The sequence below is a fragment of the Manis javanica genome, chromosome 6 (assembly GCF_040802235.1).
Source record: "Manis javanica isolate MJ-LG chromosome 6, MJ_LKY, whole genome shotgun sequence".
In the NCBI taxonomy this organism is placed as follows: Eukaryota; Metazoa; Chordata; class Mammalia; order Pholidota; family Manidae; genus Manis; species Manis javanica.
Genome location: NC_133161.1, coordinates 22952541 through 22968311, shown reverse-complemented (window position 1 = coordinate 22968311; position 15771 = coordinate 22952541). Strand labels below are relative to the sequence as shown.

At 47.1% G+C, this 15771-nt stretch overlaps 2 protein-coding genes across 16 annotated transcripts in view; one reads left to right on the top strand and one right to left on the bottom strand.

Moving 5' to 3' along the window:
• The window catches only part of SND1 (staphylococcal nuclease and tudor domain containing 1), a 406889-nt gene that overhangs the window by 326973 nt on the left and 64145 nt on the right, over positions 1 to 15771 (top strand). For 2 of the 4 annotated variants that reach the window (XM_073238488.1, XM_073238486.1), the window contains exon 17: positions 8196 to 8285. The exons of the other annotated variants lie outside the window; for them this stretch is intronic. In XM_073238488.1, the coding sequence (XP_073094589.1) occupies positions 8196 to 8285 (90 nt within the window). The remainder of the gene's footprint in view (positions 1 to 8195; positions 8286 to 15771) is intronic. 4 annotated transcript variants of the gene reach the window in all.
• Positions 1 to 15771, bottom strand: part of LRRC4 (leucine rich repeat containing 4) — a 92952-nt gene that overhangs the window by 70541 nt on the left and 6640 nt on the right. The gene's annotated exons all lie outside the window — the stretch shown is intronic.

Below are 15771 nucleotides of genomic sequence, written 5' to 3'. Positions count from 1 at the left end.
AGTCCAATTCAGACAGTTCACAGTAGTTGAGAAAACTGAGGCCTGAGGAAATTAATGACTTAGGTGCATTCACATAGTAATTTCGTGGGGGAGCTAAAGTCTCCACATTCCCGTTGGATTGATCTTACCTATACCTACACCCAGGCAGTCACCACCACCTGTTCATCTTGTTGGATTGAACTTACCTGTACCTACACCCAGACAGCACTGCCTGTTCATCCACATAGAGTACAAGTAATGGAGCCCATGATGATGGAACATAAAAGGGAGTGACAGGCAGGCAGAGGTATAAACATGCAATCTCTAAATTGTATTATTTTAGTGAGAAAAACGCAAGAGGCTAAGTCAGGAGGGAAGTCATCCAGGTGTTGGCATTCTATATAGAAGTCAGACACCTGTGCCTAGACGGGTGCAGAGAGAGCTGCACACGGGAGCAGAAGGCATGCCGGGGTGGGAGGAAGACAGGTTCCTCACAAACCTGGAATTTTCCGTCACTTCTCCTGATAACTGATCCTAGAAAAGCTTGTCTCTTCAAGCTAAAACTCAGCTTCAGAAGAGCCTAAGACAAACACCCAAGGAATGCTAAACTCTTCCAAGAGCTTTCTTTGTCCCTTTGGTGGTGGGGCTTACATTATTTTTCTGCTTATGTTTTTAATGAGAGAGTAGGGGAAGGTGAAACTTCCCAGCTGAGATTACCCTCAAGCTCCTTGGGCAGGACTCCAGCCTAAGCACTGTGTTCTGGTCACATTCAACCAGGGCACAGGATGGACCCCAGGCACCATCCCTGCCCCTGGGATTCTGCACCCTTAGGCCTGCTCCCTCCCTGTGGCAGATCCAAAAGCCGTGTTGTGTTATCAGGGCCTGGGGCTCACCAGACCCTGTAGCTGAGGGGTTACCCGTCTTCTTAGCCATGATGTCTGTCTTTCAAGGGATTGTCAAGTGGGAGAGGAACAAATCACATTTTTCGGCAATTTTATTTTATTAACTCTTGACTTTTTCCCCCCTCTTCTAAAGCACAGCTAAATGGAGCTAAACATACACACAAGGGCTATATTTAGTCCTGATGGTGCGGTAGAGTAGGGAAGGCACAAACGTAGATGTTTATCTGCTACCTAGTAAACACAGGGAGGTGTCAGGGCTGGAGAATTCAATAGTAATAATAAGCATTTATGTGGTGCAATGACAACTTTGATACAGGGCATAATTTTCTGGGGATTGCTATTAATTGTGCTTCTGCCTGTAAGCGGCCCCCTGGTGAGGGGCTTGGAATACCACACAGAGTTAAGCTATATTAAACATCAATTAAAATGGTGTAAAATAGAAACCAAATAAAATATGCAAAGGTCAGAGTGGCTGTGAACGTGCAGACAAGGCGTGGGCAGAGGGGTTAGGGCCCGGCAAGCCTAGTACACTGGCAGATTCTTGAGTTGCCACGTTTAGTAGTTTTGCTGGAAAGTGAATAATGGTCCCTCTAGCCTCCCTAACTCAGTTCTTCCACAAAGGGGTCTCAGAAAGTACTCATTGTGGCCAGCAAGAAACTTGACAATCACAGTCTGCCAGCACTGTCCTATAGGCATTTCGGCAGTTCATACACTTAGAGTACAAGTAACAGAGCCCATGATGGTGGCATATAAAAGAGAGTGACAGGCAGGCAGAGGTAAAAACATGCAGTCTCTTTTTTAAAAATAAAACATGTATTATTTTAGTGAGAAAAACACAAGAGGCTAAGTTAGGAGGGAAGTCATTGGGGCCTGAAAGTTGATGAAATGTTCCTTATCTGTGCTGTCCAATATAGCTGTCACTAGCCACCTATGGATATTGAGCATATGAAATGTAGTTAGTCCAACTGAAGCACAGTTTAATAAAACTTAATAAAATTTTAGTTCAAATAGCCACATGTGGCTCATGGCACAGGAGTCTAGACAGTCCTAGTCCACACTTGGTGCTCAGGAAATGTTCAGTTTGCATTGCGGTCTTCCTGACCAATCTGTACCTTGCCCAGAACCTCTTGGGGGGGGGGGGTGTTTTGTTCTGGGGGTTGTAGCAGGGGTTGAATACTTTTGTTTTGACCCAATTCTCTTATCCTCTTTTTAAGCTTCCAAATTCTTTCATAAAGATCATACAGAATGCCAAGAAAAGAGGAAAGAGATCAGTGCCTGCATCAAACCAGACAGCCAGGGCCTGATCCATGCCGCCTGTTCTCCTTACATCCCTGAGTCAGACTAATACCAGGTGTTTTCCTCTCTCCAGGCAGAGCAGAGGAGAGGGGCTTTGGATCTGTAGATCACAGGTCTGTGGTGCTGTCACCATTCCCACCAAACACCTGGTTCAGCTGCTGAGTCAAACTATTGAGTTCCCCAGAACCTGCATGGGTTGCAGAATTCCCAGGTCTTCCAGGAAACACTCACCTGACGTTCTTTGGTTCCTTTGGCACTTGAACTGAAAAGAACCTTTTCTCAAAGCTCTTTCAGTACTCACTGAATGCTTAGAGTGAATGCATTCATTGGGATGACATAGTATAGTGGAACAAAGCATGGTATTTCTAATCAAATGCCATGTGTGAGTCCTGGCTTCTCCATTAACTAAATCTGTGACATTGAGGAAATCATTTAACCGCCCTGAGGCTTTATGTTCCCCAGTAAAAATGAATGTGCTAGACTGAACAACCTCTTGGCACCAAGGGGCCCTAGAAGGATCCACATAGAGAGGCCCTAATTTCCATGAAACCCAATAGCTCCACGCAGTTTCCCCCTTCAGATTGTGAAGCCTCCATTTAAAGTGTGCCCTTTTCCTGGGACCATCAAGAAGCCTCACCTGTGTCTCGTTGCCACTTTCCCACCCGGGGAAGTTGTTTAGCAGCACAGGCACATCCTGAGCCAAACTGGGTGGCATTACATCCTCTGGTTATTATCGTACTCCTGTGAACCTCAGGGAGGCCAGCACAATCCCCACTTACTTTGAGTCACCCTCAGAGATGACATTTGGCCTGTAGCAGAAGATGGCAGGAACTTTCTTGACTTGAGCAGTCCGTCCATAAAGCAAAGGTTGGGGAGTTCGCTGATGTATGCCGATCCTCCTTGGTTGTTTGCCAGCCCTCTCCACCCAACAGTCATTAGTTACCACCCCGGGGATCTTCCCCAGAGCCCCTGTGGAGCTGCCAGCAGTGCACAGCTCACAAAGGGCCTGTAGCATCTCTAATTGAGGAGCTGGTGAGCGGACGCCTTCAGAGGTATTTTTAGCTGCAGTGATACAGCCTCATCTTTCTGTTGGATGTTTTGTTTAGTTATTTCTTAAATTAAATAAATAAATGAAATTGAAAACTGTGGTCCCAAACCCCAATTCCAACACCCAACAAGCCGATTTGATCCTGTCTGAGACCAGGTGCTGAGACTCAGAGCTTGCCAGAGTATTAGGCCAGAGAGACACCTTGTACAGAAGGGAGAAGAGCTAGAAATAGAGAAGAGGCATAATGCAGGCTGGCCTGGGGTGAGGTGTGGAGGGCCCTCTGAGCAGCCTGGGCGCTGAGAACAACTCTTCTCCCAGGCCCCTCAGACCCTTTGAGCTGAGGTAGTGAGTGAGTGGACCCTCTAGCCTCCCTAACTCAGTTCTTCCACAAAGGGGTCTCAGAAAGTACTCATTGTGGCCAGCAAGAAACGACAATCACAGTCTGCCAGCACTGTCCTATAGGCATTTCGGCAGTTCATACACTTAGAGTACAAGTAACAGAGCCCATGATGGTGGCATATAAAAGAGAGTGACAGGCAGGCAGAGGTAAAAACATGCAGTCTCTAAATTGTATTATTTTAGTGTGAATTATACATGTTTGGTTCTGTAGCTGGCTAACTTCTTACTTAATGTTTTTCTTTTCCTTCTCTTCTTCCTGTTCTATGACTTAGCACCTTTTCAGTGTCTTTTTTATTGTGTACTGTATGATAGGGAACTAAAGGATTATTCACAGAGAATGGGTTAGACCCCATAGCAGGATCCTGGATGGACAGGGCACTGGCTCTCAACCATGCTGCACATTGGATTCATGGGGTGTGCAGGAGGCTTACAAAACATACTTATACCTGGGCCTGTCTCCAAAAATTCTGGCTTCATCAAGCACCACCTTTTTAAGTTTCCTGGGAATATTAGGTGATCCCAAGGAATAGTTTTGTTGATGGTGTTAGGTGTAATAATGGCATTGTGGTTATGTAAGGAAATGGCTGTATTTTTAGAGATGCGTACTGACATAAAGAAGGGCAAAATGACATCATGTCTGAGTTATAAAACAAAATGAGTAAAGAAAAAGGGATGGATGAAGCAAATCAGACAGTTTTGTCCGGTTATATGTGGGTGGTCAGTATATGGAAGTTCATGACTATTTTAAGTGTTGAAACTTTTTCAAATCAAAATATTTTGAGTAATAAAAATACTTTATTAAAAACTTAAAAGCTCCCCAGGTGATTCTAATGTTCAGCCAGGGCTAAAAATCAGTGGTTTTAGGTCAAATTTGGATCCCCACACCCTAGATTAAGCCTGATTTTATCCAAGACTAATCTTTCAGGATAAACTCCTACAGGTAATCTGGACCCTAAACTCTTGGGTTGGTGAGGAACAGGATTGGGCACAAAGAACCAATTAGACCTGTGTCTAAATCAGAATTCTGAGTGGGCAGCCAGACAGCTTTGTCTTTTCTACTGAGTGACGTCAGTATCAGTCAGTACTGAAAGTTGTTGTGCCTCGTAGTTTACCTACCTTAACACCTGCATTCACTCCCACACCACCCCAAGGACTTCTCTTGCCACACCAGGGAAACAGAAGACAGCTGCATTGTGACGCATGCCACAGGGGAGTCCTGATTTCCTCAGTGTTAACACTTTACCATGCAGGATTTTGCTAAAACTGGGGTGGGGGAAGAGGGAGCTGAAACTTGTACCTGCCCCCTCTTCCCAGGAGTCCACGTGCTCTCAGCGATCCATGCATGTATGTGAGGGCTCTTTAGTGTCCTCAATGCCTACTCTAGTACCCAGACAGTATTTTGCTCTGGCTGCTCAGCAATAGGGCATGCAGCAACTTGCCACGGCCAAACTAAATGAAGCTCTGGGGCTCAGGCTGGAAGATTCCATGGTACGTTTACTCATCACAGGCTTGCTTAGGACCCTGGCTTAGCACCTCTTCATTCAGAGGCAGGTTGCTGGCTCTTGTGTATTCAAGGCAGTTTGTGATTTATATGTGCACGTTAAGTAGTCTGTGTGTTGCTAAGGAAAGCTGAAGCTCAGGGAAGCTACAGGCTGCCCAAGGTCATTGACCAGCCCAGAGCTTAGCTGCGAATAGTATTTATTTACTAAGAGCATGGGTGCCCTCCTTCTCACTCCCTGGGGAAGCCTTGAGACAGTCCTTTCTGCAAATTCCACCTTGGGAGATCTGCAGAAATCACCCTCTGTACCTCTGTAGGAGGGCCCAGAGCATCTGCTCTCCCCCAGGATCTGAGTCAATATTGGTACTACCACTGTCCAGTGCCTACAACAGACACTTATTCCTCAGCCCAGCCATAGGAACAAGTAGCCTCAGAGGCACTAAAATTTAAAACTCCAAGCCGTATGGCCTGCTCTTTATCTTTACCTATGACTGTTTGCATGGGAGGAGGTGGAGGCTGTCCCTTGCTCTCTAATGTACCCAGTCCACATCTCCCTTGTTGCCATCCATCCTAACTGCTTCCCTTATTGTGCTGAGCTCCTCAAGGGCAAGAAGCAAATCTTCATCTCCATTTTTTTCCAGCCCCTGGCACAGTGCCAGTCATTGTACTGGCTCTAAATAAGCATATGAGGAATAAGCGAGCCGAGGAAGGACGATGGTGGGGGTGTCACTAGGCTAACGGTCAGAACCTAACATTTTTAAAAAAGTAGTTTCTTATTCATTTGGGCTTCTGAACATAAACTGTGTGGAGTTCTTGAGCCCTGCCTGAGTTAGCACGTAGAGCAGCCTAGGGAAGGTTCTGGCTGGTAATGGCTGGAGAGAAACATACCATTTGGTTCTCTTCCCACTTTTCATTGGAATAAATTGTAGTCTTTCTAGGCCTTGGTTTCTCCCATTTGATATTAGATGGGCCTCTGAGCAATCTGCCCTCTCCTCACTTGATGCTCTCAGGAGGGTGACATGTTTATAGGCAGGTATTCCTAATTTTTTTTCTAGGACAGTCAGTCAGTTGATACTTGTCCAGCTCTCTTGGAAGTTACAAGTCCTAAAACCTGAATGAAACCTCCGGCACTAGCTCAGGTTAAGCAAAACCCTGTACAAGTTCTTCTGGCATTAGTGATAGGACTGCCCTGCCTGTCAGAAACCAGGCTGACCCCTGAGTCTTTTCCCTGCTGCTCCCTTTAGACTGGAGCAGAAGCCACTGGGGTATGCCCTCAAATCACCTGGATGTGTTTTTAAAATATCAAAGTCCTGTCAACAGCCCTAGGAATCCCACCTAGGGATTTGATCTAGAGTCTGAACATTGATATTTTTTAACAGCCCCACTAATGCTGGCTATACATACCTGGGACCAAGATCCATTGTCTCAGAGTTGTCTCTAGAAGGAGACATAATGGCACTTCAGCATCCCACTGCTCAGAGCAGAGCATGTGTTTGCTCTGGGCCCCCGTGTTACCTGCCATAGTGAATTCTGAGACACAACTCCCAGCCTGCAACTGCTGGTGCCATGTGCCCACCCCTGCCACACACACACTGCTGCTTGACCTTGAGCAGGTGACATGGGGAGAGAGACCTGTGGGCAGTGGTTTGATTGTTTTGGAGGGCATTAGTGAGGGAGAACTATCCTGAACTGTCTGCAGTTTGTTAAAATGAATATTTTTTTAAATTCTAGCTCAAGGAATGCTCACCTGGGAACAGCCCACTGGCTTCTAAGCACCACATCCCATCCTCCATAGCAGAAGTGTCTATTCTAGCAGTAAGAGGCAAGGCCAGACACCAGTTGAAATCCCAGACAGCTTCCTACCCTCCCTCTATATCTTGTTAGATATTTTGAGCTTTAAGTCCCTATTTGTGCTCTGCCTACTTGGCTGGCTGTTCTGCACTTGAGCGGCTTGTTTGCCCGGACAGGTCCAAGCTGTCTGAGCCATCAGCAGCTGTACCTCCTCCCTCACGCCTTCTGTCTGAGCCAACCTTGATTCACAGTTGTGCAGATGGCCTGAGCCTTATCCAGTGATGTCTGCCACTCCCATCCCTCTCCTGCCCTGCTTTCCCAGAGATGAAAGGCTGGGCCAGGCCTTGCCTGCAGGCCAACTTGGGGCTAAGATGAAGACCAACCACTCTTAGTTCAGGCTCTGGCCTCGTTATTAACCCAGGCAATATGATAAAAGTTTTATCTGAACCACCTAGGACATGGGACCCAGCAAGGTCTAAGTTCTTAATGTATGGAAACCACTTTTCAATCTGCATCAGAGCTGGCCTGTTTTGGCAAACAGCCTTAGTGCCACCCACACTGCTTCCTCAGTATTACTGGGAGCTGAGAGAGTCAGAGGCAAGAGCAAGTGTCAGAAATCACCTATCCTTCTTTTCCTGCCCTTTCCTTCCTTTCATGTAGGCTTAGCAACCTCTTAAAGTGCTGCTGCTCAGTTCCTCGGTCCGGTTTAAAGTGTTGAAAGGTAGTGCCCTGTAATACGCCACTGTAACCAATTCCCTTGTACTCATCCCTCTCCAAGAGAAAGGAAGTGAATAACAACAAATGTGAGCGGGTCATGGGTGTACACCTTGTACATGAGAAAGGTATGCTGCAGCAGCCCTAGGACCTCGCTTTCCCCAGGCCAGCTCACTGCTGAGCTATGGGTGAGGCCCAGGAATCAGTGTCCCATTTAGCAGGTTCTAATTGAGCGAGACCCATAGCCATTCCCTCCTGCAAAATCAGCAGCTGGGAGGGAGTGCTGTGGCCACAGTGCTCCTCCCACCTGCGTGGCTCTGGATGGGCATGCGAAGCAGTACCAATATTCAGACGATCCACCTGGAGGCCTGGGTAGCTGTTACACAGTTTTTCAAGGCTTTCTTCTCCACTGGAGGAAACTGTCCCAGTCCTAGGCTCCTCAAACACTGAGGATCATAAGCCCCCAGAGTAAACCCTTTTTTAAGGGAGGATCAGGCCCGAGATATATAACCCAGGATAAGGATAAGGATATTTTTAATCCTTGATAATGATAAAATATCTTTATTAGTTCCCAAGGATCAAGAACATACTGACTAAAGAAGACAGGCTACCTGAAGAGAGGTCTGCTTCTGTTCCTACAATTGGAGGCAGTCATTTGGTGAGCATTATAATGTCCTAGTTACCATGAGGCCATGCAGATAGAATGGAATTAAGGGCCCTTATTCACTCCAAACATCACGGTTACCTACAACCTACGATGGGACCTACCCTCTTCTGTCTGTTTTGGTAAGCAAGAAAGAAAGATCCTTTACCAGGGTCCTGTACCTAGGAACCTTATAGTTTGTCTAAAGCTACATAGTAGGTAGCACCAAACTGGCCACATCCGTGTTCTTCTGATCTGCCCTGCCCTCCCTGGCTTCTGTCTAGCATATGTTGCTTTCTCTCCCTGCTACAATTGATGCTTAGCTGCTTAACCTCAGGATCCTTACTCTTTTGGATCCTTTCTCTTGTCTTGTCCAACTACATCTTAGAGGCTGCCTGCTTCTGTTTTTAATCCAGAAATTCTAGTCGACTAGAACTGCTGGGCTGAGAGAGAACCATAGGCACAGTTCAGATTCTTGAGTTGGCCTCAAGGACCTGAACTGACAGTATTTCTCTTAAATCCTAAAGTAACCATCAGATGTATAGCCAGAAACCTTAGCCAGCAAACACCTGTGGCAGATATACTACCACCCACCCCCAATTAGAAGAAGAATTACCCTAGAACTGCTCAGCACCAGGTCAGGAGGAGAGTGGCGCTCCAGGGGGATGCTGCCCTCCCCCCTCTGCCAGGGCCCCTGTAACCTAAGAGCAGTTCAGAAGTTTGGAGACTGGGATAGAGGGTTCTATTCCCATCTTCTGCCCTCTGTTCTTTCTGTGGCACTGCCTGTAAATCTGCCTTACTAGGGACTCCAAAGGCCGCCCCCGCTGCCAGAGCTTGCTCACACTGCTCATTTCATTTGGGTGTCTGCGTGAAGCCAGGATGCCCTGGACCTGCAAAGGCTGTATAAGTACAACTACTAATTGCCCAGGAAGATTTTTCCTGTTGTCCCAGACAGGACTACCTCTCAGGCCCCATGTGTTGCATTCACTAAAGTTTTAGGCATGAGAGATGGCTCTAGTCTCTCTGGGGACAAGTAGGGAAAACATTCCCTGGCTGACTTTTCCTGGGTCCCAGTTCCAAATGGCAAAGCCCACGTGGCCCTCAGTGTCTCTCACTCCACACACCATACCTGATTCCACCTGAAGCCATTTCACACCAGCAGAGGGAAGCCCTAGCTCTAGCAGCAGCCCTACTTGGGGGTAAAATCTTTTACCTTCCTAACATTTTGTAAATTGGAGCAGTGAGGCTCCAGAATGGAAGTGAAATGACCTGTGGGGTTAAAAGATATAATACAGCCAGTGGTTATTTTGGTTGTTGCTTTCCACATATTGAATGGTTCTAGTTGTTACTGAACTTCCTTGCTTCTGTGACGGTCAGGTTCTGTACCCACTGTGGCATTCGTGTAGGGATGGGCAAGAGAAAGCTTTGCTGCTTTCTGGCACCTGAAAATGCTTCTCTGTGCAGCGTGGAGCTGCCGGCAGGGAACTGCTGAAGTAGCACTCTAGAGAATCACCAGAAAGACCCCTCCTGCTCTTCTAAGCTAAACAAACTGGGCCTGCGCACTATTCTGGATCACACCTCTCTGCAGCTTCATCCTCCTTCCCTTCCCCGGCTCAGCATAGTACACTGTGAAGGGATGTTTTGGGTGTCAGCAAGAGAGGCATTTGAGGAGAAATGAACTGATGGAGGAAGGGGGAATGCTGCTCAGTCATCTCTTGAGTAGAAAGGAAAGGTCATCAGAGCTGTATGGGGCCGGCGTTGGATTATTGTTGACTGCCTTGCTGCAGCAAAGGGCCAGCTCACCAGGCCAGCACTGGGAACTGCCCACCCCATCTAGCTGCCAACAGCCAAGTACAAAGAAACCCGCGCTCTGTGTACACAGACGGGTCTTCGTGTCAGCGTGAGCCCATTTTCAGCCCTTGCCCAGGAAGGCCAGCCCCTGACATGGTGATTTAATTAAATTTGCCTCCCTCCATGGCCCACATACTCAAAGAGGTTTGAGGGGAAATGATTCTGGCTGAGGAACATGACCCTGCCACTCTGGCACTGCCCCAGAGCCGAGCTGCAGTGCCATAAAGGGTCTCACCATCCTGCATGCAGCCCAGGGCATCTGTCTGCACTGCAGGCTCTCTGGCCCTGCTGCCTGCTGGCACATCTGGCCAGACGGCCTCTGGAAGCATCTGTCTCTATCACAGGGAAGCCACCAGGGGCAAAGTCAAGGACTCCACCCCTACTCGACCTGCCAGGAGCAGCCTCCGAAAAAATTAGAAACACAATATTAGCTTTCCCCACCACTGTCAGCGTATAAGAAGGGAAAGAGCAGACTGCAGGGACCCCACCCCCTCAACTGAATCTGCAGCCTCAGTAATAGCTATCACCCCAATTTCAGTGTTAGCTCATATCCCTGTCCTTCTGCCCAAGATATAATAGATATTTAGGGACCTGAAATTGATTTTCCTACCCCGGCTTCCAGTGAACTTACTACTGTGTTTCATGTCTCAACCATTCATCATTTTTTGTCCATTCTGCCTGAGGTTCACCCCTACCCCCTAGAGACCTCCCACTGCCTCCCAGCCAGCCAGCACTCATGGAGTTCAGTGAGTCAAGAAGCACGTACACTTTTACCTGCTCTTGTCTGTTCCATCTTGTCCGGAGAGTCTGCCCTTTCATCCTACCATTAACTTCTGGCCCGTCTCTCTCAGCCTTTTATGTCCTAGGTCAGCAGCACCATGCCTGCTGGAGAAGCACATTCTTTTTGGCCCCCCCCTTTCTCTCCCCACCAAGAGCACATCCTCCTGGCTGGCTAATCTCTCCTGCGTAATGATAGCAGCACCTCCGAGAGAAAGGGAATTTCTCTGGCACAGTTTGTCTCAACACCAGCAGAACACAGGCTGTTGCTTAGGAGAGGGAATCATTAGAGTCAGGCCATTATTGGAGGGGACCAGTCTCTAGGGGAGCTGGCAGAAATTACCACTCCTTAATAGATGAAAACTCATTTGCCTGAAGCCCCCACCCTCCTCTTTATTTCTCTATGTTCCCCACCTCCCTTCTCTTCCCAGCTTTGAAGTTGAGAAGAGAGGTAACTCTATCCAATCCAAGATGGCAAATTTCTGCTAGATTAACTTGGTTAAAAGATACTTGGCTGAAAGTGGCTGTTCTTTTAGAATGCTTCTGTTGGGACTTGGCTTGAAACCTTCATGAAGGAGATAGATTCTAATTAAATGTGTATAATAAAATTATAGCCAGGGCCACTCATTTCCCAAGAGATGATTTGTTGAGATGGCGAAAAGATGTTTTCCAGCTTCTTAGATCCCTCTTTGGGAGTCAAGCCGGGCTTTCTGAGCTTTGCCTGTGTGGGTGCCCTTGCTTACATAGTACTAGGGAAGGTGAGGCGGGGAAAGCAGGACCCCGGACTTGTCCATTTCTCCAGTGGTCTACTTGACCTTGAATGAACCTCTAACATGATCCTGCTTCTGCAAATCTTCCCTGCACTGGGATGCACATTCTTTACCTTACAGCTCTTCACTCCTGTAGGGAAGGGGAGGACAGCATAAGCAACGAATGCTCCTTTAAATTTATTAGCTGTTTAACACTTCTGGTTGAAGAGAAAGGAAAAGTTGCCTGATTTCTCAGCTTTAGCTGTTTGCATGAAGTCATGAGTAGGCACCACCCATCTCAGATATAAGTACTGGCATGAAAGGCCTTCCTTTTTCTCCTTCCTTCCTTGGAAGCAAACTGTAGGGGATTACACCAATTTGTAAACTCCAGGGGGCACTAATCACTTTGTGGTGTCTGTAAATGGCGCCCCCTGGAGTGTAAGTCATGGTGGCCCTGCTAGTGTTCAGCTACATTGCTGGGTTGAGAACCCAGACACTGGAGACCCAGGCTCTGCATCACCAGTTGTGACACTGTGCAAGTCACATCTCCCTGGGCTTCATTTTCCTTATAACTAAAATGAGGAGGTTCAACTAGATCTCACGAATTAACTTGGAAATTCCTGTCACTGTCTCCACATCCCTGAAGCCATAAACCATTCTGTCCTAGTGTCCATTGCCATCCCAAGGCTGGCCAGCCTAGATAACATACCCATTATGTGAAGGTACTCTCAGCTGACATGATACCACTGGTCAGAGCAGATGTGGACTTAAAACAGGAATGTGGAGGAAGGATTAACAAACAGGAAAACTATCCTGCACTCACAATGGGCTGTAACAGGAAGAAGGTGAAATAGGCCAGTTCCTTTTTGCGCTCATACTTCTCTGTGGCTTTTTTCTGACACACGTGTACATGGCACACCTATTAGTTGCAGTCACTTCCCCCGCAAGGGAAACAAAATGAAATGCAAACATGCTTTGAGATATCTCAGCCTTGCTAAGTCCCTCTAAGCATCCTTTCCCTGTTTCTAATTTAAAAATTGTCTTCCCTTTCCCTGGTTCCTTTAGCAGTCTCTTCCTTGATCCTCCCTCCTTAGTCCAGATTCTCCCAATTCATCTCCATAAAGAGATGAATTGGAAGAATATGCTGTCATGTCAGAAGGAAGCCATTGTCAGTTCACACAGGCAGACTCTAATAGGATAAAGTATTATCCAACTTCCTTTAAGTCTAGAAATTAAGTCTTCTTGCAATGGTAATAGATTATAACTTATAACCACTGCAGCTGGTAGGCTGCAGGAACAGGCTGTTAGTGTATGAGGCCTCAGCTCCATTTCTGGGACTGTGCTGGGCCTATTATGAGGGATGCAGTGAGCATTCCTACAGACAGGGCTACACTATCTGTACAGGGCACATCCTGCGTGGAGAGTGCCTATAACTCATTCAGTTCACCTACAGGGCAGAATCTGGGTGGGAGAAGCTGAATGGTCTTAATGAGCCTGCACGAGTGGGTAGGTAAAGGGAAGAAGCCTGGCCCTTGAAAACTGGGAAGAAGTAGCCTGAGGCCAGGAAACCAAACTTCGAATGGGAGCAGTTAGTGTGTGAAAATCTCTTCTCATGCATCCTGCTGACTCACTGAGCAGGTCTGTGACTTATCTGGTGACTAACTCAGCACCAGCACAGACAGGAGAAAGAAGGGGTGAGACCGTAAAGGAACTGTAAGATACTACAGGTGAAGGACTTGCCTCAGAAGAGCAGTCAGCATGACACCTGTTAGAAGGAAAAACAATCACCAATCTTCTAGAATGGAAGGATCTTGCAGAAATATCCTAGAGCCGATCATGGCAGATGATAATACTCAAATAGACATTACGGAGGGGAACAAGCCGACATGAGAATTAACTGGAGGGTGCTGCATATTAGTGGGACTTTAAGAAGGTAGGTGGGTATTAAAGAAACAAGTGGACCAAGGATTGCTTCTTTGGTGTTTAGTAGTTGATACAAGCTTTAGTAATTGCTCTCGTGTTGTTCCTAGATACACAGAATGAATGAACCTGAAAGGCTAAGTACTACTTTGGTCCAGGCAGTCCCCACACCTAGCACTAGAGTCTCAGTGCTTCCCTGTTATAGGTCCAAAAATCTTAATGGGATAAACTAGGGAAGACACTACCATCCTCTCAAATGCTACCTTCCTTTGACAGAGATCTTGTCCCAGGGATATCCCCCACAGGCCGAGGCCTAATCTCTCTGACTCACTGCCAGGGTCCATGTGCACTGAACTCACAGTCATCATCATTTTTATGGGAAAACAAAATTTATATAACACCCTCTCTCTGGAATAACACTCTATTTGTGGATAAACACTGAGTTGCTCCCTCTTCTCTTCCTCCCATGATGACACCATAATAGAAACGAGGGACCAGGTTCAGAGCAGCTCCCTGAGTGAGCGGTCAGGATTAGATTACAGGCCTGAAGGCTGGGTTCCTTCCCCCAAGCAGTGGACAGCCTCCTGGATAGGGAACAGGACTGTTGTGGGTAGGTGGTTTGGCCCAAGCACTGACAGCAAAGCAGGCATTTATCAGAGGATAAAACCTGTGATCATCCTAAAATCTAATTCTAGCCTCTCATTAGGAAATCAAAATGTATTCTCTCTTAAGCTTCTCTTGGAAAGTTGATCTCCTTGCTTTTCTTCTCCTCTGTTCCGTGCCATGAATCTCACAGTAACAGTCCTCCCCCCCACCCAGGGGCTGGCCAGCCTCTGCAAGCTAGGAGTGGAGGAATCTCCCTGGTTTTCTCTTTAACTGCATTGCAGACCCTTAGCTTGTGTATCTGCCATATGGCTGTATTCTGCTCACACTTGCTCAAATTCTGGTGCTGCCTTTCTTTTTCTCCAAGCCCCTCTACCAGTGCTGTGAGGCTCCCGTAGTTCTCTTTGGGCTGCCTTCTCCCTCCTGGTGCCTCTGCCCTGCCCACCCCACCCACCGATACGGCATCCTGACAGAGAAACAGGAATAGGCAGAGAAGACAAGATGCTGACATTCTGGGTAAAGGACCACGGCTTCCTAGAGGATGTTTGCTGTCCCAGCCCTCACCTAGTGTGCCACCCACCACCAGCAGCACCCTCTTTCTTCTGGCTCACCGTGAGGACAGGTAATCTACTCCTGGACTAAGATAGTGCCCTTGCGCCGACTGTAGAGTTGGACTAGGGAGCAGAGCACAAGGCAGTATTTCCTGAGAAGAAAAGTATGGTTCATCTTTCCCACAGTGCTTGAGTTTATAGATGGTGCTGTCCCTGACTTCAGGATAAGCATCCTTCCTCTCTGGAATAGCTCGGTAGGCAAGTTCTCCATTGGGGCTGTGTTCTCTAAGGTTCCAGAAAAACAGTGAGGATAGGGGCTGGTCAGCTGGTCTGTACTCTTATGTATATTGTTGGATAACTACCGACTATATAGCATTACTTCATGTTGTCAGGCACTGTTATAAGTGTGACCTTATATAAGTTCAATTCTCACAATAACCTATGAAGCAATGAAGTGTAGATACTCATATTATGTCCATTTTGCAGATGAAGAAACTGAGTATTTGTCAAGGCACACTGGTAATAAGTTGATGGAGCTGGGATTCAACCCAGGAAGACTGGCTGCAGGGTCTATACTTGTAAGCATGATGCTCTTTTGCTTTGCATGTATGTAAGTATGTTCTGGTTTCTAAGCATTTGCCCCTACTCCAAGAAGCAGTTTATATCATTTTAATTTAAAGCAAAGAGGAGAACAATTTTAATCCACTGCCCAAACCTTTCGTTCCCCCCTTAAGGGTAAAGGGTACTTTTCTGAATGGATGGAGGCCAAGAGAGATGCTTTGAGCCAAAAGCTGCCTTTCAGTTTAGCTGAGGCAGGACTTAGAAATGGTATGAATGGTGCCTGCATTAGCCGATGGCATAGAGTGCTAGCACAGGAGATGAAATCAGACATATGTTTGGCTATAAAAGTTCCTTCTTTTTCCTCTTCTCTAATTTTAAGCCCCTGCTGCTTTGTTGCTGTAAATCGGTGGAGCCTTAATTGTGGGCTCAGGCTCCCTGAGGTAGTAGCCTGGGCAGAGTAAGGGCCCCCCCTTAGCCTCTCCTAATCTC